Source organism: Plectropomus leopardus, chromosome 14 (genome assembly GCF_026936395.1).
Source record: "Plectropomus leopardus strain MGB_pleo_1.0 chromosome 14, ASM2693639v1, whole genome shotgun sequence".
In the NCBI taxonomy this organism is placed as follows: Eukaryota; Metazoa; Chordata; class Actinopteri; order Perciformes; family Serranidae; genus Plectropomus; species Plectropomus leopardus.
This window is the reverse complement of record NC_142189.1, coordinates 22,208,286-22,231,179: the sequence shown is the minus strand read 5'-3', so window position 1 is coordinate 22,231,179 and position 22,894 is coordinate 22,208,286. Positions and strand designations below refer to the sequence as shown.

The window sequence follows — 22,894 nt, the reverse complement described above, 5'->3', positions numbered from 1 at the left end:
CCGCTAACGTAGGTAGATGAATGAGCATTGGGTGAAAACAAAAGAGACTGCTCTGACCTTTCGGGAGATATGTTACAATAAATGTGTGGTGAGTGGTGTGAACATGTTTACCAGATCAGGCCAAGACCAATAACTGTAGCTTTGGAGAGTACTGGCCTCTTGATGAGGCTTTGATGTCACTGTGCACTTTCATCCTGTCCAGCTTTCTAAACGAAACAATATTGCCTGGATGAGGCCTTGGCAGGATGTGATTCAGGCCCATGTTGTTCTTGGATCGGGACTCAAAGGCCCTATCACGTCCACTTATTCCCCAACACAAACACAGCTTCAGCCATATGTCATCACATCGCTTAACGAGCGCCACAGTTAAGGAATTAGTCCGGAGGGCTTACAGATCATTAGCAACCATTGAAAACATCCACAGCTTTCCAACAGATTAAGTGAAACATGTGCCAGTTGATAGCTTCACACGCCCGGCAGCGGCAGCCAATGATGCTCTCAGCCGGGCCGCAGATGCACGACACAACAGGAAATCACGCCTTAGAAATGCGTCATTCAACTCTGTCTATTTAGTAATGTACACTGTAAAATCTGACAAGCTGATCTTACTGAAACAATAGAAACAGATTGCCTTGAAAAAGGGAAGTAAATACAACTATAACTCTTTATTTATGTTATGTTTGTGTCTAATTGCTAAGTTTAGTTGAAATTTTGTTGTATTTAATTAACTGGTGAAGTTCTTACTTAAAGATGACAAGTGAAATTAGCTTGTACTTTCTAAGTGTTAGCAACTTCAGTAAACCAAGTTAGTCTGACTTAACTTGATCCTGACAAAGATGATTTTGCCAATGATGAAGTTGGGAGATCTGCAAATTTTGTTTTTTTAACATGTTTAAGAAGATATAAATATGACTGACTTGTATGCAGCCAGCAGAATACAACGTATACAGTAAACATAAACTAAGACTAATAGTTATATTTACATTCTTTTTTCAAGGCAATCCGTCTTCTAGATTTTTTTAAAGTAAAATTAAACTGTCCTATTTTACAGTAGTTTTCCGAGATGATTTGTCGTTTAAGATCTGATAAGTTCAACATGCCTAAAATCTCACTTTAATACAACAAATGCACTGGCAGAACATAAAAGCATGCTGAGACTAAATGTTTGATTCTGAACAATTAAGTCCTCTCACATTACACGAAATGCAGCCAGACTTCTCTTCAGAGAAAGTGGATAATTGTTTGGCTGTGGGAGTGAATGAGCTAATCCGCTCGGGTGACTTCAGGACTGAGATGAGGAGGCGTGTGTGCATGTGAGCGTGTGTGCTTGCGCACGTGTAGGTGTTCAGAGGAGAAAAGATGACAGAGGAACTGTGGGCTGATGATGCAATCATCTGTACCAATGCTCAACAGGAAATTGCATCATCAGAGAACTGTACTTGGCACGAGAGGGGGGCACGAGCCATGTGGCGACATCACCACATGTCTGTTTTCAGTGGAAACAGAGTTCATGTGACTCATTGTCTCCCCATTTATTGAATGAATTACTGTCAATGATAATGTTTGTTTTTTTCAGTCCTCCTTTCCAGTAATTTTATCATCTTTCTGAATCAAGTTGATTCATGCAGTAATTGTGCCTCCTGTTTTCCACAGAACATTATTGAAGAACATTTTTTGTGCAGGTGAGAACAGGTCAGTATAGATGCTTCATGTTATTTATCACCATGTCCAAGTGTGAAATAATACTGCATTAAAATATATGTCCTTTTTCTCTAGAAGACAGCTTAAGAGTCCTGTAGCCACACGCTATTTTACTGTCCTGACTCAGACCTCAGACCTGACTTATGGATCACACTTAACTAGCATTGTGCACATACTTATGAAGGTTTACACGAAGGGCCCCATAGTTTGAACCAAAAAGGCAAACTCTTCTCCTCCAACAATGGCAGTGCAATAGCTTCACTTTTTCCATTGTTACCTTTCACAATTAAAGCCCCAGATATATACGTACACTTCATCACAGCTGATCAGAGTAAACTTCTGTATGTGCTGAAGCAGTGGTGATAAATTGTTCCAAATATTTTAAAGATTTGCTTCAGATTTTGCTCTGGCCTCGTCTTTAAGTCTGCATTCAATATAATGATAGACAGTACATTATTATTTCAATTAAATGTACTGAAACAAATGTATCTATGAAATAAAAAAAGGATTTTTTTTTATTTTGACTGGTTAAAATATAAACTTGACCAGTGGATTTTTTCATCTACCTGCCACCTTGGCTAACGCGTCAAAAAGTAAATTTAATTGTTCACATGCCTACTGGGGTAACGTGCAAAAAAGGAAAGGTCTTTTTGTATTATTTTTAAAAAGGCGCACAATAGCCTTTGACCAGGAATGTGATCTAAAGTGCTAAAAGGGCTTTGTTTTGCATTTTGTCTCGACCTTAACTTGCAGTTGTGCACTCATGCGTGATGATGGTGCTCTGAAACACAGTGTCACCACTGGCCCCTCCCTGAACACGCCCCTGCTAATATGGACGCCTGGAGGTCCCTGGACCACGACTTGGGAACCCCTGTAACAGCCCGTCCTCGCTTTGCACCTCGTCAGTAGTGACTTCAGCCTCGCTTGGAGGGGGAGGAGCAGGCTGGGAGGCTCTGCTCTGCTCCCATGTTGATGTTTGTTGTTTGCGAGGGTGGCAGCACTGTGTGTGGAGAGAGGAGGGACACAATGTGAACGGAGGGTCGGCCTGCCTGCACGCTTCTTGGAGAATGCTGCAACTTTTTCGGGAAACGCGGCTGAATGGTGAAGAAATGTGCTGATTATTGGCTGTGAATCACTTGGACATATGGCTGTAAGGTCCTGCTCGGCTCGTGTTGTGCGCAAACACTAATGTGTCTGTGAGCGACCGCCAGTCAGGATGCTGGAGCTCGTCTGAGAGAGCACCCCGTCGTGCGGTCTTTTCTCCGGATTTCCCTTTTTTTATACGAAGTTCTTCATCGGTGCCAATTTCGAACTCATTTTGACCCTCAAACTTCTAAAAATGGTTTTCTTCGCTTCATCCTCGGCTCGTAACAAACCTGGATAACGAAAGGAGCAGCTACGCGACAACACCCCAGCACGACGACCAGCGTTACTTTCCTTCGGTAAGGCAGCGTTTCAGCTGTCGCCTCGGCAGGCAGAGCACACAAACACAGCCGGGATGGTGTCTGTAATATTGTGTGCTTGACAGCCGAAGAGCGCACTTAAACCTTCATTTTAGCTCCTCTTGAGCGGGGAGAGTCAAAGTAAAACAGCCGGGTCAAAGCGTGTAGTTATGTCGGTGAATTGAGTGGCCAGCGAGCTAGCCGTTAATTGCAAAGTTGACCAACGGCTAACAATAACTTAACAGTCATTTCATCAACTTGCTAGCCGTGTTAGCTTTAGCTGCACTTTAGATTGAGTTGCTAACCAGGTTACTTGCTAACAAAGGCGATAGTAACGATTAGCGATGGTATGTGTGAGCACACATACCGTAGCGTTTATAGCCAGTGAAGTTATTTGTCAGGTAAGCTAACGTTAGATTAGCCAAACTTGCTGACTTTATTTGTAGCTTTACTGCCTGAGGCTAGATCTTTTAAAAGGCTACCGTGTTAGCTGTATTCTTTATATCAGGAAGTGTGTCTTGCACTTTTCTCAAACTTTTTAATTTTTTTTTTTTTTTTTTTACTCCCAGGCATTTTTCTGTAAAGTTGTGCTCCCAGCCTGTAAACGAAACTGCTATACTCTCAGTGGTGTAATGTACCGAAATAATAATGTTTTTTGTTTTTTTTTCACAGCACTTGAGTATCGATACTTTACTTGAGTTTTTATATTTCAACTTTCACTTTTACTACTCTATTATTTCCTAAAAATGTATAGGGTGAAGTCAGGTAATTTTAGACTTCAGGTACAATGGGACGAATACGGTTTTACATGTTGGGCTCTTAAAATATTTGCAGTCAGTCACCAAACATGCCACTGCGTTAATATTGCAAATGTCCTTTACATGACACTATCATTTTTATCGATTTGAGATAACTAGAATGGACATAGCCAAAAGTAAAAACAATGACTGGTCCCTGAACTTGCAAGCAAAGCCATGCTGCATGTTGGTTATCTCATGCTGGTAATAAGAGTCCTGCATATAAAATAATAAGGAGGTGTAACAGAAATGCTTGTAGGATGTTGTATTGTATTAATTAGTCGACTTTTAATCAAAAATAGTTTCACAATACTCTTAACGTTTATGAGAAAGGGTTTTGAGTGTGTACTTTATGTTTTCAGTTAAAATGGGACATATTTAGTCACTGAAAACAGCATGTTTATAGGCTACCAGGGGCCATAAAATCATGATCTATGCTACTGTGTGCCAATCTGTCATATTCCAGACATTTTTAGTAAATATTAAATACTGAACTTATATATATATATATATATATATATATATATATATATATATATAATAAATATTAAAGGTCATGCAGTGAGTCAGTGTCAGCTAAAAAAATTCCAGAATTAGCCATAACTGTTACACAATGCAAGTGTACAAACATGTCCATTGTAGACAATATGGCACCAAGGAAACAGACAGCGAAATATCAGGGAAAGCATGACGGAGAAGTTTAAGAAATAGAGGTTACATTAATGATTAAGAAATTTATGACTTAAGTGATAAATAGATTTTACTATTTAAAAGGCAAAATCAACATGACTGTCCCATTTTACCTAAACATGTCATCAGAGCAAGTAGATATTTTAATTATAATGTTTTCTGTATAGAAATGTAGCAGATAACCATAAAAAGTTCTAACATAAAGTTCTACATGTAACACTCAAGGTAGTATTTTTCGTTTTACTTCAAGTGTAGGTACGCTCAATTTTTAAGGTGGTGTATGTCATGAATAAGTAAACATCATAATTCTCAAATGTTGCCTTTTATTAACAGCATTTACTTGTACTTTTACTTTTAATACTTTAGTAAATTAAATATAAAACTACTTTTGATACAAATATAGTATATAATATCAGAAACTTTTAGGCTTTTACTCAATTAATATTCTAATAGGTAACTTTAACTTCTACCAAAGTCATTTTCTTATGCAATATCTGTATTTTACTCAAGTATGGCTTTTAAGGTACTTCATCCACAACTGTTTATTCTCTCCACAGAGGCACATCTGCCTGGGATTTATCCTGCTGTGGGGATATTAATCAGCAATTGATGCATCTCGGGGTATCTGAGTCCATGAGAGAGTGCGAGTACAGCCAAATAAGCACTCGCAGCTCCACACCAATGGAGACCCCTTACAAGAAGAAGACCCCAAAGAAGAGGAAGTGGGAGTCCTTCCCGGGTCGGAATAAATTTTACTGCAATGGGAGGATTATGATGGCCAAGCAGACAGGGGTTTTCTACCTCACCCTTGTCCTCATTCTGGTGACTTGTGGACTTTTCTTCACCTTTGAGTAAGTATTGTCCCTAAAGTATGTTCAGTCCCTTTGTGCTCAGATTTGCTTTTTACTTGTGCACATTGACATTGTGGATTAGGGATTTCATTTCATGAGCTCAGCTGTCAGATAAAAAAAGTTTAGATATAGGTCAGTTATGTCACTGGCGTCACTCTGGAGTGGGTGTATTGCCTGTGATCTCCTCGGGGCCAAAGGGAGATGTCAGGAGAAACTGGTTGAGGATTAGACAGACTTCTCTGTTTCAAGTAAGTAAGATATAATACATAAAGTGTCTTTAAAAAGGCAGTGTGTTTTGCCAGGGGGTGTTGCTGATGGAAACTACTCTGTGCTGTGGGTTTCCTGTTTTAATTTGTTTTTTTCTACCTGCCCTTACATGATGCATGCCTCTTAAAGAAGTATTTCACTGTTGGAAAGATGCTGTGCTTCCCAGTACCCATATTATGTAAAAAAATTTTTAAAAAAAGATTTAGTATGTCCTAATAGTGTCAAATGCACCATGGCAAAAATACCAGGATGTTCTACAACATCTGGTCATATTTTGCAGTATGCAAGCCAGCATGCTTTTCTGGCTGTTCTTACCCACAATCCTCTGTGCAGCGGCAGATGTGTCACATGTTGACAGCTGATTGACAGCTGTAGGAAGCCACAATGACGGCTGACAGCACATTCAAGTGACTGATGACCAGTCGAATAGTAATATTAGGGATATGAATATGAATTTAAGTGAGCAAAATAATCGTAGAAATTACAAACTCAAAAACATTAAAATTACAATGATAGGAGAAATGCGTGTTGGCTAATTTAATGCATAAAATGTTAGAATCCACAATGCATGTAGTTATGACTTTAAAGTTAAACCTTGTAAAGTTACAACTGCAGAGCCCTCTGGTTTGATATTCGTCTCTGACAAGTTTGGCGAATGGCAGTTTGTTTTGTTTACATCATAACTGACATATGCGAAAGAGAATCAAAGTTTAGAGCGCAGTGTTACGAAAAAGTATTTCCTGATTGTGTGCATACTGCACGTAACAGTGCATACTTTGTAAGGGCAGCTATAGTACCTACTAAAAGTAAAAAGAAGAAGTAATGCGATTCAGAATGCTGTCCTGCTATGCTCTTCACACTCAGTGTGTGCGATGGCAGGCAATATGAAGATGTGGGAATACAGCCTGTAGATTGAGCAAAAGTCTGAGAGCCAGTGAAACTCCACCGAATGACACATTTTACATCATTTGGCAGCGTTTAAATGGGGAGGAAACAAGGAGACCTTGGCACTGGTTAGATGGAGAGAAGTTTACCACAGTTCATTACTACCCACATTGTTATGATACAAAGCTGGATGTTAATCAGCTAAGTATACCTTTAATAAAGGGGCAGGCAGCCTTCTGTTCCATATTTACCATTTGTGTTTTGGCATGCTGGTCTTGTATTTAGAAAGCACCCTTCAGCTAGAGAGCTCATCTCCAAACCACTGTCTGCAAACATGTATTAACTTATTAAGTATCCCTGAGCAAGATCCTGACCAGTTGCATGGATGCTGTCCTGTAGCTAAGGTCCAGGATTTTATGTATACTGTGCTGTATTTTGACCTTTAAAGTGACAACATGATAACTAAGCAAAGGGTTACCTTCCACCTTTTGTGTCTCTTTGGTTTCGAATCAGTCACCTGTGACTTAAGGAGTAGATTACACAGTGTCAGTTGGCCTATGTGTGCCACTTGCACTCCCTTAATCACAGCCCCACTATCCTCAAAGGAGCCCTCTGTCTCTCTCCCACTGGTGGAGCAACCTGTAATCAACAGACAGAATGTACGTCTCCACACTGTCTCAACCAGCCCTTCATCTTTACCTCATCCCGGATGTCCCAGATTGGCTCACTATGACTGAAGTGCAAGATACAGCATGTAGACACTGACCTGAGCGCTGGAGTGTGTACCAGGAGAGCGAGAGAGAGCATTGTCTCTCTCTGCTCATTAGTCCAGAGTAATCACTCTGTCATCTATCATTTTACAAACCCCATCCACACTAGATAAAAATCCTGCTCCATCATGAGATTTGTTGCTCATTCGGACAGTCTTTATCAGGCTAAAGTGCTCCAGAGCCAGAGAAAGCTTAATAGGCAAAATATGTGCTGTGGTTGATGGCTGCTGTTCAGATTGTGGACTGTATGCTTTAAAGATCAAGCAGTAAATCAATAGCCAGTGAATAGTATGTACACAAGCACTACTAAGATCAAAATTGTTACTTTATGTGATGCTTATGTGTAAAACATTGTGTCCTTGTATAATTTCGAACATTTTGAACATACTTATTGTGATGCAGGGCTGTTGCAGCAAGGGAATTTTAAGGGTGGCTAAACAGTGTGACATGCGATTGCTGGGCTATTATCAGCTATATTGTTGCTCTTTAAATGACAGATATGACACAGTTTTAAAACAGATTAAATATGTGTTGTTGTTAGCATAGTTGTTAGCATAGACCACAAAAGGCAATGAGGCACAATAAGGGTTTGAAGCTGTTTTTCAGCAGATACGCTCTGGTTGCGCCTGGTTACTATGATAAAGAATATCAACAGAAATTAAAAATGTCAGCACAAGGTAGAGTACTTCCTCTGGTTGAAGGAAAGGCTGAAGCACAAAGGGAGAGAGGACAGACTTCTGTTGTTGTTGCTGTTGTTGTTGAGCAACATTTCCTTCTCTGATGTGATTGGACGGCTGGGTAACGGTGATGAACACAGCATTTTTTTGCCCCACCCATAGTAAATACATGGTTCTTCTATGAAAAAAAATCTAAAAAACACGAACACAACAGTTTGCATGTCAATAGCATGTTATTGTAATATTTTGATTATGTATTTTTTTGAACGATTAGTTGAGTCATCAGTCAATACATAGAAAAAAAATCATATGCTTTTAATAATTAACTATTTTTTCAAACTTATTTTTTACACAAAAAACAATATTTGGTTCAGCTTCTTCACTGCGGAGACTCGCTGTTTTTTTCTTGTATTCCCAGCTAAACTGAGCATCTTTTGGGCTGTTTGTTTGACAAAAAAAACACGACATTTAAAGATGTCGCTTTGGGATCTTTCTTTTATGTCCTATTCCAAACCACTGCCAGTTTACTTTTTGCGTGTCCTGTGCGTGAAGTCATTCACAGTGCTACACATCTATCAGCAGTGACCTCTGGACCACTTCATCTTTCAATACATCGACACCTCAGCAGAGATACAGACATAATCTGTGACCAAAGGGCAGACTGCTCGAGAGAGGCCAACACAGACTAAAACTCCCAGCCCTCTTTATGACGAAACAGTTGATAAAAATACTAAATTGGGATGGAAATGTACCACAGTGTCCATCTGAACCTGGATGTTCCCCAGCACCCACATGGAGGATGCCAGATGCTTCCTGATGATACCTCTCCCCCCTCAGATAGCTTCATTTCCTAAACTGTGGCCAATCAATGGAGCTGGGCCCAGTGTACTGTCCTGTGTTTGTTGTGACTACAGGGGACATTTTCAGGAACACCATGCAACCACAAAGCCACTTTTCAGCTTGGCACTGTCCTGCCCGTTCAACTGTCCATGTCCCCAGGGATGACCGAGTCCTCCTGGTTTTCCTCTCTCACTGTCTCCCCTCCACTCTTCCCCTGTCAGCTGAAAGGAGACATTTATCGGACAGGGCGATAGTCAGCAGACCTGCACATTGGCTTTTGTTGTCATTAACTGTAATGCGTTTCGATTAGATGTGTTTTTCTAACCCCATGCGGCAGTTGTCAGCAGCATAGTGGAGAACAGCTCCACATTTGGTCTGTCTTTTGAATTACTTATGTATCTAATTATGGTATTTCAAATTAGGCCGATAGCACCTGGTTCATATCTGTTTAAAGATGATGTTTTGATTTGTGGAGTCCAGAAGGAGTCAACAGATGGCGACTGTTTAAGGATGGAGACATGCACACAACATTCAACAGAGATCTTTCTTCGTCTCCATATTTCCTCTAGCTTGTTTTCTTTGTCTGTCTGAGGGGTGCTCAGCCATGCACAATAAACTCTGTTAGTGACCGGCAGACTTTGGTCTGTTTATTATTCTGATGCTGGCTCCCCCCAGACGTCCATGTGTGCTGTTGTTGCACATGTTGCCTTCTCTCCCTTATGCCTCGTAAAAGTTCACTCAGACAGATGTTTGAAGCCGTGTTCTGTTCTGCCGTTTTGTTTGATGTGAAAATTGATCTGGGAAACACAGTTCTGGGCAAAGAGGATGCTTAACACTTCAGAGGCTACATATGTGGTGATTACTGAAGGACCCTTTTCTAGTGCTGAAATAAAATGGCCGCAATAATACAGCATTTTGATTCAAAGCATTATTTCACTCATTCACACATCAGTGGCAGCAACCTCGGGGGTTCAGTGTCTTGCCTAAGGACACTTCGATATCTGGACTGTAGTAGCTGGGGATTGAGTTACCAACCCTTATGAGTTACTGTTATCCCTCAGCGGCATTTTGTTTTGCAGAAGGAATAACCGATCAGTTGATCCGAGAAGAGCTGACCAAATCGATGGATGAGAGGAGCAGCTGCTGCAGAGCCGAGTGAAAGCAAATATTGAGACCCAGTGCAATGAATGGTTATGTTTCAGATTCACGGTGCCTGGCATTCTGCTGCTCCATCTGTTCCCAGAGAAAGCTCTGTGCTCCGAAAATGTGGTGCAGTTTATAAAAAAACAGTATACACAGTATATTCCAACAGTGCTCCTAATAAACGGTCCCTCTCCAAAAATAAAATATTAATACATGGCTGCAAATACTATTATTGTGGTGGGGCCAACATAAATAAATATGTCTGGGAAACCCTTGGATTTGCCTAGCAACGATTTCTCTGGCATTTAAACAGAAGGTTAAACTTAGACTAGTCGACCAGTCTAAAAGAAAACATTCATAATACCATCAGGATGAACACTATATCATCATTAAAACGGTCTAAAAAATGAATGCGCATATTTCGAAAGCCTTTTGAAATCGTTAACCAAATATCCAAATCCTGTTTTGAATGTCACTGAAATGTGTGGCACAAAATGACAAAACCCACTAAATAACAGTTAACAAATAATATTTATTGGAGACAGTTTTCTTGAAGAGAATAAACCTGTCTATTGGAACTGTGCTGGATTATTACAAAGGCATTTTCATTGGAATGAAAGCAGTCTCACGAAATAATAACTTAAAAAAGTAATAACCAACCAGTACTTCCAGCAAGGGTAAGAATGTTTAATCAGCTGGTTGTCTGATTGTGCACATCCCTCATTTTGTTATCTTTTTTTAAGCAGAGAAGCCAAGCAGCCCCTAAATGTGAGGATTTGCCTATTTTCTTTGTCCCACATAAAAGTAAAAGTAATTGCAAATCGAGTTTTCTTACATTTGTGATAACTAAGTGCTGTGTTTTCTAAGCAGGTGTAAATTTGTGAGTGTTCACATACAACAGGAAGAGTACTGTAAAGGGTAATTGTTACCTCAGTGGCATGTTTTCAGTTGTTGCTTCAGCTTCTGTGCAACTGTGAATGAGAAATCTTGCTTTCTTGCAGTGTTATATCTTACAAAACTGATTTATAAATTATACAGTGATGAGATTACACATACAGGTCTCGCATTACGATATAAAAGTGCTCATATTATTCAATGTAAAAACCACTGAAACTAAAGTCTGTCAGGAGATCAGGACGGCTCATCTACTTGATATCGGCATTTGTAGGCTACAGTCCATTTCAAGAATGTGTTAAGCTTTGACACATCTAATTTATGTCTCGGAAAGCTGCTGCAAGGGAGTGCGTGCTGCATGACAGGTTTATTTCATGGGTAAATTCTTTGTCTAACAAGACTGCTCTCAAACAATTGGAGATAGTGTTTAATCAAGTCCATCAAGTTCTTTATACAGTCATACTTTTCCCGCATGCTGTTAGTTCCTTAATTTTACTGTAGTGTATTGCAAAATATAAAAACGTTGAAACGCCACGGCAGACGTGCCTTTTAATCCAGAATAATTATGACAAAACTGATTTTTTGGAAGTTGTCCAACCTACTTTTTGGCTGTTTAGGAGATTGATTGGCAAAAATTCTGGTTTCATTTATTTTTTTTAAAAAGCTACCCACTTGTGGGATGTGATTTGCTACTGTGATCCTGTCATGACTGCCATGAAATGATTTTAGCTTCTAAAGAGGACTGACGGGGTCTTACTGGCAAACTTACACTCACTTGACGCGGAAATTCCGTAGAAAGATTGATGAGTAATCCACTTAAAATGTAAACGGTGTATTAGATGTTTAGATGACTATGAAGTTGTTTTACAAGTGAAGCCACGTTCATGATGAGGTTTATTAATTACCTAAATTCTTGCTCTCTGGCCACACCCGTTTTGCACCTGCCTAATCCCCATCTACATTTGTACTAGTCATGATGTTGACATGATAGAGAAAGAGACAGAGGTTGCGTGAATGTGTGCCTCCTTCATAAACCTCTGTAAGTATGGGTTAAGAATTGACTAAAAGCTTAATAGTAAGACAACAGTATAACAGAAAGTGATTAAACTTTGCAGTGAAAAAATAAAGACAAGGTAAATGATGCGTATGAAGAAAGCATAATAACAACTGTGTTTTTTTGTGTCCTGTTACAAACATTAAAGTCCGAATAAAGCAAAAACAATTTTTTTTGTCAATCACATTAAATATGTTAGGAAACACTTGCATGTGAAAAGATTGAGAACTGTATAGTATTTTATTGTGGAGTAAGACTTATTTTTTTTCTGTTTTTACTGTTTTCATGTTCAGGATTTTTTGGGCATGGCTTGATGATGCATTGTAGCATCTTAAATATAACCCCTTCCCCACTACATAAAAACTATTACTACTAACATGAGATTAATATGAGTGTTATTAAATTGTGTATTTTAGCAGCGAGTTTGCTTCATTTCACAAGCTCTCTTAGCTCTTTATGTATAACATATACACGAATAAACATCTTTTTGAAAAACCACAATCATATAAACACAAGCTAAAAAGCCAACACCAAAGTACCTTTAACTCTTTCAGCCTGAGTTGGCTACCTGGGCCGTCAGTCACTGCTTACTGTTGTGGGCGTGTGCGTTTAACTAACATAAACTACTGTTAGCTGCTAATGAGTGTGTCGCTGTGGGGCTGCACTCGTTCTTTGGCTCAAGGGTGTGTGCTGTGATACTAAAGACTGTGTGTGCGACTGGGTTAACTGCTGAAGAGATTCTGTAGATGCATGGGGGTTTTAACATTAACATTTTAACATGGGGGTCTATGGGGATTTACTCTGTTTTGGATCCAGCCTCAAGTGGCTCTCAGAGGAACTGCAGAGTTTGGGTCCTCTGTATTGGCTATATTATTTAATTTAATGGCTAAAGAGAAATCTGGACCAGTAGGGAAACAGAGATGTAGATCATCCCGTAAGTTGCCGTCTAGTCTAGTGATAAATTATGTTTGAGGAAGTTTTAAGGCCCTGATACACCAAGCAAATATTTGGCACAAGGTCACTGTTGGGCCGTTGGTGAGTGTCTGTCGCCCTAGTCTTTGTGGTATGTCCTGCACCATCTGCCCTCGTCGGCCCGTGTCGGCTTTTTTGAGCTTTTTAGCAGACATGCTTCCTGATGGTTTATGCTTTTGTTCACTGGAGCATGGTAAATGTGCTTTGTTTTTTCAACATTACATTATTTGTTTATATGCTGACTGGCTAACTGGCATGACGATCTTTTGATTTCTCTTTTTGAATTATTTTTGCAGACTGCCGCTGTTTGCTGGTGTGGAAAGTTATTTCCTCTTATGAAAGGTCCAGAATGTACATGCTGTTTGGGCATTGGTTGTAGTCTCTGCAGTGTGTTCATGTGCAACATTTTGGCTGAAACACAGGTGACGTGAGGAGATGCAACAGTCGGCTTTTGTTTTTGCTGGTTCTTTAATGCCAGTTTGGTGTGTCTGTGTCTTTAGAGTCTCCCTTTGCACCAGCAGTTAATCCTGGTAGCTCAGATGCTTTGGATGTTGGTGAAAAGAAATCTGCTCAGAAATTGCAATGGCACAAAACCACCCTAAGCTGACATAATCATGTTTGTCCACAGGTTTAATAAAGTGGCCTCTTAAGAACACAAAACAAACAAGTAGGCAGAGGTCAAGTTCTTTACAAGTGGTCTTCGGTCTTCTGTTGTTAATAGAATGAAAACAGACTTTTTGAATACCCCAGGCATTTTATTTCCTGCTTCACTCAGATAATACAATAGCTCTGAAGACCCCTCAACAAGCACGTCATGTTTTGGCTGTCCTGTTGTTACAAATTTAATGCAACCAAACCAGTGAAATGGTGACTGTTTCTTTCTTATACAATGTCAATTCGACACAGTGCTCCAGCAGAATAGTTAACATGTTTGCAGCATGCTGGGACAAAATAATAAGTCAGCTTTTGGAGTGTCATAATGCACGCTGTTGTGAAAGAGTCTTTGTCCACATAATTTGAACAGTCACACCCATGGTAGACATGGTTTCCTCAAGACAAGAAAAGCATTCCTCTAAAGCCGAGCTGTCAAAAAAGAATTTAGAGTAGTGTGCCAATCCAGATTTAGACTCACGGGCTTACACTTAATTAAATAAAGGAAATAAACTTGCCACACATAAGCCCAACAGAAGAGCATAAAATGCTAGGATTTTGCTCCTTTTTCAGGTGGGTAAACCAAAACAATGAGCATGCTGTACTTGAGTGTTTAATCATGTATAAATATCAGCTAGCCAGATCTAGGTCATTTCAAAAGTGAATGTGTTTTGGATGTGACTTTAATTCCTCGCAGGACATTCTGTTGGAGGCTTTATTGCTGCTGTCTGTTTTGTTGTAGAATCAAGAGGCCGATCTGTCACCTAGGCTCATTGAAACCAGGAATCATGCCCAGCTATTTTGCTTTTTGTAGTGCGATTCCTGTCCCCGCCTAGCTCCAAGCCTTCAGTTGACCCAGCACCCTCTGTTTGTCACACAGCTCTCCTGTGCTGGCACATCCACTTCCTGTGCCAGCAGTAATTGAGTGCATGGCACATGTTGGAAGGTTATGCTAACAGATTTGGAGAGTTCTCAAATGCACACATGGCCACTGCGGTCCTCTGAGGCCTTGTAGGTGACACTTACAGTGACATCTGTATGAAAGGTGGCGGGAAATCATGATTCCATGAAGTAGTCTAAGCAAAAATGTAAGCATTTGCAAAAGCGTGTCATGTTCAGTTGTTTCATTGACAAATGACTTGGCTTACGGCTAAAATGAGGCTCATGTTCTGCCCTTGCTTGCCATCAAAAGCAATCAAAATGTAATAACAGGCAAAGCTGACAAAGCTTTGTATCCATGTAGCCAGATGAGTAATGAGACTAGAGTGAGAGGCCACAAAGCCAAGTGCTTTAAATGCAATTTCAACACAACGTTAAGCACATTTTAAACACATTCACATATTTGGAACTGCATCACTGTTGAGTAATATCCCTCTGTAAGCTATATCTCTTCTCAAGCAAGTACTGAGGAGAATTGCAGGCCCAGATGCTATGTATGTAGCAGGATGGATGATCTATGTTTGACAGACCCTTTTCTGCAGATCATAGGATATTGATTGCCTTCAAAGCTCTGTGGCTGAAGAAGAGAGTAAACAAGGGTGCAGTTTATCCCAGGTGACGCTGAAAGGACAGCCAGTAAATAGTGCTGTGCGCTTCACATGGTTGCATCAAGCAGAGATGAAAGTCCCCCAGGCTTAACTCCCAGCTGAGTTTTGAAAAACTGGTTGGCATCATAAGAGGATTTAGTGGGAAATGTGATAACGGTAATCTGGATTGGATTATTGTTGAGATTAGTGCACCCTTTGGGAAACAAATGAGTAGGAAAACCTCGGGAGACCCTATTGAGGTAGAAAGATTACCTTCGGTATTCTGTGAAAATAATGAATATGTCCCAGACAGAGGACACCTGCTGAAAAGGATGTATAATGCCAGAATTTTGCGGGGTGATGGCACTAGCAGATTTCATGTTGAATTCAATTTATATTCTTTATTCCGATTGCCAGGATACTTTCTTATAGGCTTATAAGAACTGGTAGAAAGTTGTTTTGAAACATCTCCTTTAGGATGTATTTTTGTAATCAAAAAAATATTTTCATCACAGTCAAATCTTGTTTTGAGAGGACTCCTCTTCTTCCTCTTCAACTCTTAATGATCAAGACACATGAGCAGAGACACAATTGAGTGCTTTTTCATATAGATTGGTTTTATGCCATATATTATTGTCAATGATAAACATTGAGTGACTTTGCTGTGCCTCGTACATTTCCTGTTTGAGAATTTTAATGATTCCTTCTCGGGGTGAAGCTTAATGTTCAAGTTGACTTTGGCTGAGAGTTAGGCAAACCTGAGACTAAATTAGCATCTGTAAACTGTCTTTGTGATTTTAGTAAACCTTTGGGTTTACTAAAATAGAAAAGTTTTTAGTGGTGTGCAAAGTCTAAAATTAACATTTGCCATTTGCCAAAATACCAGTAAATTTAGTCTTTGGCAAGTACATTATGGAGACCACCCACCAGTGAGGCTGGTTGAAAATATAGAACTTCCTACATGAGCTGGAGAAAGCTGCTGGTTTGCTGTCACTTCAGTCTGCTAGACCTGCTGTGCTGCATGTGCCTGCATAGTTCATAATTGCGTCAGTCATCAAACTATTTTGTTACCTTGTGTAATGTATTTTTTCTGTCATCTGGGCAGTTGGAAAAAAAAGAAACTTGCTCACTAGCCCTTAATGAAGGATCCTTCTTGTACTCAAAGGAGAATACCACTGAATTTGTCAATTCAAATGTCTTACACGTTAGAAACAATATTCAACATACTGTAAGTTAGTACTACTGAAAACCTTTTTTTAAATGTGTCAAACATCACATATGTTTGCTTTTGGGCTTAGCCTTTGCCTCTTTATTTGGTAGATTTGGTTATAGCTTACATAATAAGAACATATTAAATTGAATTGGCCTGCTTTACGATTGAGACAGTAAAAGCTAAAATCAAACTTAATCTCCTTTCAGATGCATAGATCTATGAGGGGCAAGTGTATGTGACCCTGTGAAGCTATCATGTAGCGAACTTTACCATGTGTTCTTCAAAGCATTGTTCACGCACAGCTGACAGCTGTCACATTTCAGGAAACAATGGCTGACATAGATAGATGAAGTTAGTTTTGGTGATCTCAAGTTCCTTTTTCAGCATATGGAACTCAAGAAATCCAAAGCACTGAGAAGTCAAGGAATTCTGAAAGTCCTAAGTTTCTTAGAAGTGAAAAGTTTGAGACTATCGTGACTGATATTATGTGTCCTGATGACCTGTTCAAACAGGCAGTTGCTACAAAAGGCCTATTTAATAAGGCTTTAAAGCAATTGGGCCTCATCTTAATAGGAAAATTATTTGCTAGTTTTAATTACTTTTTTTTTTTTTCATAATGTTATACTTTTAAAACAAGGAAACTATCAATGAAACTCTGTTTACATTTTGAATGGAACTCTATGAGAATCATGAAACTTTGGAACACAGTTTTGGCTCAGTATGCCCATAGAAAGGCATGATATGTATGGGATGAAAAATGTAAATCTCCTTTGATTGCTCTCCTGGCAGACGATTCTAGGTACCTTTTTAAACTAATCAAAGGCCTTTCACACCAATAACAATACCTATGACAATAACTGTAAACATATTTTAAAAACCATTTTAAATCAAGTAGATGGCGGAGCCCACACCTCAATTAAAAAACAAGCAATGGTGATTATTGATGTCAATGAGATCACTTCACAGAGCGATTTGATGAACGATAGAATCTCTGAAAGCCAATCAAAATCTACCAGGATTTACAGGTCGTCTCATTCAATATGGCAGAAGACATGGCCGAAAGACTTATCATTGTTCATCAGTGTGTTTTTATTATTGTTCTTGGTGTGGGTGGACTTTAATTCTAGTCGAGAAGACGGATACTTTGTAAACTTTGTTCCCTTAATGCTTAAGGGAACAAAGTTTGAATCCTCTGGATTCAAAACCTGAACCAGTTGTGTATTACATAATCTGACCTGCTAACTTTTCTGCACATCAGGCTCAAGTTTGTCAGTACCAAGTGCTTCTGGCTGCAATAGCAACATCCCTCCAGTGGAATGAAAGAATGAAGCAATTAGCATTTCTTATTTAAATACACAGCAAACATTAGGTTTTGCTTTCGTCAACATAATGTGTCCTGCTACTGCTTATTGCCGTCTGAATGCTTGTAACCAGCCTCTGATTTAAATCCATTACTCACAGTGCATTATGCTACTCTTTGCTCTACAGAGACATGCGGTTGCAGAAGCGTTAACCATACATCATTACGGTGTTTGTTCTAGGAATTGGCTATCATATCTTTATTGCATTGCCTTCAGCAGCCAATAATTCACGCACATTATTCACATAATCATGCTGTACGCTTTTATAAATGTGAACCTTTCGATGAGTAATTATCTGTACACGCTATCAAAGAGCAGTCATCTCAGACCTTTGCTGAAAGTTGTTTGTACACTTGACCTGTTTCAAACCAGCTATCATAGCACACAGCTTCAGCTTTGATTGTTTTCATTGACCAACAAGGCTGTTTGTATTGGCCTGTTTCTGCTGGGATTTCTGTGAGTTGGAAAAGAGTTTTGACAGTCGTTCCAAGATGAGTTTATTTTTTAATATTTTCCATTCTGAATGTTTGGTTAACTTTATTTAAGATGATCCCACAATAACCAATCATAGACCTGCCTGCCTAGAGTTCTCTGTATTGTAATTTCTACATTGACCGCTCAGGGCACAGTGTGTACGTGTGAAGGAACTGGATTTCTGTTTTGTTACTTTGTTTAGGCCCCAGTCTCTACAGTTACCCATAGCTTTTATTTTTTAGAGATTGTTTTTGTTTTGGGCTTATTTCTTCTCAGTATTGAATGAGCTGGGATGAAATTTAATTCTTTTTCCAACTTTAGGCCAGATAACACAGGTTGACACATACTTATATTTGCCATCTAAGTGTTTTTAGGCTTAATCCAGTATTTTAAGAGAGCAGAGTACTTCCAATCTTGTTTTCTCCTAGGTAGAGCTGTGACACTATGGCTTTTTAAAAAAATTTTCTTACTGCTGCACAACCGCCACCCACCAAAAATTTCTGGTCATAGTTTTTGATTGAACTTTACAGTGCCCCTGCCTGCACTCGGTGCCCTACACACAGAGTGTAATGTGCAGTGTACCTGATAAATGTTACTGTGTAATTCTCTGGTTTGTCAGTGAGTTGTTTGAACTACATTGCAGACTGGATTTTCCACTAACTGTGACAAAGAGTGACAGTAGTGACAGTACAGCTGACTCATATGAACCATCCGACCTGGATTGAATGCACAACCGTAGTTCCGTGTCATACTGTATATCTGGTGTATGAAATGTCTATATTATCGCTATCCTGCATTTTTATAAACTGTGATTATCTGGTTACATCTCTCGCTTGCGTCTAGGGCGCCGTCTCACTCCTTCTTCCTCTCGTTGCAGTTCTTGTACTTATACAACTGAGGTAAGGCTGGGCATTATGGCTTACAAATAATATTCCGTTATTTATGTGCTAACACAACACAACATATATATCTCAGTATTAAGAATTTTTCTCTAAACTACTTTATACTAAAATACAAATTATTAAATGCTATGGACAAAAGTTGCAATTAAGTTAATTTATTAAGTAACTACTGTTTTAATAAAGTAAAAACACTGCCTAAAAAAAGTCTTGATGTGGTTGTCGTCTCAGCTCTAATCCCAGCCTACAAAGTTACTGTCTTTGAGATTGAAAATTACCAACTGTAAAAAATATGCAAAAAGCAAAGAAATATACAAAGATATCTCAATCACCTTAGTCCTCATTTAAGATTATGTCTGTGGACAGTACCCAGTGACATCTTTCCATCGATTCTGTAATAAAACCAGCAATAATTCCATTTTAATCCTCATCAACCATATTGTTTGCTGAGACATTTAAAAGGATTGTAATGAATGTCATCATGCCGTCTCTATCTCGCTGAATGTCTTTGTTTCTTTCTTCTTCCTTGGAGGCATCAGCTCACTCATGTGGCTGTTTCCAGGGTAACCACATTCCCTTTCAAAAATTTACCATGTCTGACATTGGATACTGTCCGTCTCCATGGCAACAAAGCCCTTAAAGTCCCAGTTAAAGATAAGATTTGGTATATAAATAAAAATAAAATGAAGATCTTACTTTGGGAATGTCCGGTTTCTTGTCAATATCCACTCTTCCCATTAAAAGGAGAGAGGGATTCTGAAATTGCTCATTGTCCTCACCACTCATGTTCAGTGACTGATAAAAATTGATTCCCGGGACATTGTCTTCAGGGGGATCTTAAACCAGGCAAAATGTTGCCTACCTGCAGCTCGTCCACGTATCTCTATTGATCCATGTCAATAGAAGAGGCAGGCTTTATGTGGCATCTATCCTCCCTCTCTAATGGCTCCAGTGTTTAATCTCTGCCCGTTTCTACTGACCTGTCACTTTCTATCACACATGACTGCCTTTTCATTATGTTCCCGATGTCCGACACATTGAGACACGGCTTCTGAGGACAGAGGCAGCGGTTTGTGCTGCTCTCTCAGCCATTGCCATCACAGTTTGCCACATGACAAGTTTAGAAATGTAATGTTTTCATGCATTTTTGGTTTTCCCTACAGGAAAAGAGAACATGCAGGTCATTGACTCGATTCTGTGGACATGTAACCCTAAATGACCTTTGCATATATTTGGCATATGCGTAGGGCTTCATTTTCTCACTGACTGCCTTAAAATCATTCAAATCTTGGCTTTGGGTTAATTGTTACAGATGTAGCACCCTCACTCGAGTCCTGCCAAGCCTTTTACAGCTGCAGTGATTTCCCATTAGTGCCCCTAATTGGTGGATTCATTAATGTGATGTGTGACCAATCAGACAAAATAGAGGACAGATTGAATGGGTAGATGAATAGATGCCGGGTAATGACATCAGACTTCAAAATTTTCTGCTTTCCGGGGGCAGATGCAGACAGACGGCTAATATGCAGACTTGTACACAGTGGTTGTTAGAAACAGTTAGGCAGGTCTTTTCCTAACAGACAGCCGTTTTGGAAGGGCTGACATGTAGCAGCCGAGTTTCACTGTGTGGGTTTTACCATCACTTGTTCTGAGATGCTAGGAAAAATACATGGTAACCATGTGTGTCTCCTGTCTCTCTTTTTATGAAAGCTCCACCAATGTTTCCCTGATTTTATTAATTATGAAAAATGATTCTTAATTTCTAAAATGAACCTGCTGCCAGCTCTAATTTATTTGAATTAATACAACAATGAAAAAACAATAATTCTTCGTATTGACAGAAAATCAAACATGTTTGCGCCATAGACGTTGATTACTTTGTGCCTTTTTTTTTACCACTGGTGTGTGGAGAGGAATGTTACGGATATTTTGGCCATCAGAAAATGTACACAAATACAAAGAAAAGAAATCTTCACAATCATAACAACATTAAAAAACAGTAAAAGAACGGGTGGGGAAACAGGCTTTAGTGTGGATATTTTTGTTTACCTAACAGCTGGGGTGGGTTTTGTTTGCTATGCAATGATGATGATACATTTTTCATGCACTTAACCCTCCAGACAGGAAACAAAGAACTGAATTCTTTCCCTGCATGACTGGAGTAGTCATCTCTTTTCAGCATTTCTAAAGGAATTGTCCTCTCAGCACTGCCTAAGTGGTCAGAAATCTGCTGGCATTCTCTTGTTATTTGTTTCCTTTCTGGCAGCTGAAGTAAACTGGTCTTTCTGAAAACATAGGTTTTGCTCCTTCTGTGGCAGTAGAGCAAGAAGATATAATTCGCTCAGTCATTTTATTTTTACCAGCTCTTTTCAGGGTATATCTCAGTTGACTGTTGCTCTTTACGATACACTCTGAGACAATATTGATAGCTATAGCTATAGAGTCGCTAAAGTTAATGCAAGCCTATCATGAAGTGGTGATTGTGCGATGTGATGCTCAGTTCTGTTGTCTAGACAAATAGTATTAGTGAGGTTTAAAAAAGCAGGATGTGACATAGAGAATTTTTTTAATATTGTTGTCAAATGCGTTCAGAATGGATCAAAATGCCTTCCTTTAACAAGGATTATTAAACAGTATTGGAGAGAGGTGGGGAAGAAACAATTAACCTAATTATTGTATCTTCTTTATTTATCTATTTATTACAGTTTTTAATCAATTTTTTCATGCTTGATCGAATATAATACAAATGCATAGGTGGAAAGAAGTTGATGCTTTTATTCTTGTAATTAGTAACATGATCTCATATCTATTTCAAGACCAACAAAGCAGAAGAGTGGGCGCGACGGTGGGGTGTGCTGGCTGGTTAATTCTTGTCTCATTTATGATTTGATAAACAGAGAGAGAGCAAGACTGGGGTGAGGAGGGGCTAAGCGAAGCAATGCGCTGAGTGCAGCTCTATAATAAAATAGGAAATTTTACCCATATTAAATAGTAAATAAGAACAAAAACAAAATGTTCAAGTCTGTAAGTGGTGGTATATGCTTATGTTGTGGCAGCTACCACAAATAAATTAATGTATGGGAAAAAATGCAACCTTGATGAGCAGTGACAGCTATATGTAAAAGTATACTTAAAAAATACAGAAAACAATTTGAGTTATTCTTTTGTGCATGTAACGTACATTTTAGCAAGTAAGCAAAAACTATTTTTAACGTGGCACCTTTCACAGAGCATGGTCACAAAGAGCTTCACAGGAATTAAGTTGTTGAAAATTAGACCACAAAAACACTTAATAGTTTATTTACCACTTTACTGTTCAATATATGCTGCTGAAATGAAAAACTGACTGACATATGGTGTGCATTGTTTCTAGAGTTATACTTCGTGATATACAGTCACTAGATGTGTACGATTCAACATTTCCCCATGGTGGAATCATAATACGTTAAGAATTACAATATGTCAAAAATGCAAAACATATCATATTGCCAATCAGCTATCATGATAATATTGAATCGAGCATATAAGCATATCCCTCATCTCATCCCTAGTCTTGAAGATATCTGTTGAAGACTTCTGCTATGTTTTTGAATAACCTACATTACCAAAACAATACAGTTGCAGTAGTAATTTACAAAAGTAACAATATGAGATAATACAGGCTAATACTTACTTGGTTGTGTACTCATGTCTGCTGTGTGATACGCATGAGTTTGCAGACAAAATAGTAACCCAAGGGATATATGCAACTGGCACATACAGTATTTTTGATTTGCAGGAGCACCAG

The 22,894-nt window shown here is 39.0% G+C and overlaps 1 protein-coding gene across 2 annotated transcripts in view; it reads left to right on the top strand.

Annotated features, from left to right (window-relative positions):
- The first annotated feature begins 2,546 nt into the window (after positions 1-2,546).
- LOC121953391 (palmitoyltransferase ZDHHC14-like) overlaps positions 2,547-22,894 on the top strand; it is a 66,346-nt gene continuing 45,998 nt past the window's right edge. For both annotated transcript variants that reach the window (XM_042500455.2, XM_042500454.2), the window contains exons 1-2: positions 2,547-3,143; positions 5,188-5,481. In XM_042500455.2, coding sequence (XP_042356389.1) covers positions 5,240-5,481 — 242 coding nt within the window. In that variant the 5' untranslated portion in view covers positions 2,547-3,143; positions 5,188-5,239. The remainder of the gene's footprint in view (positions 3,144-5,187; positions 5,482-22,894) is intronic.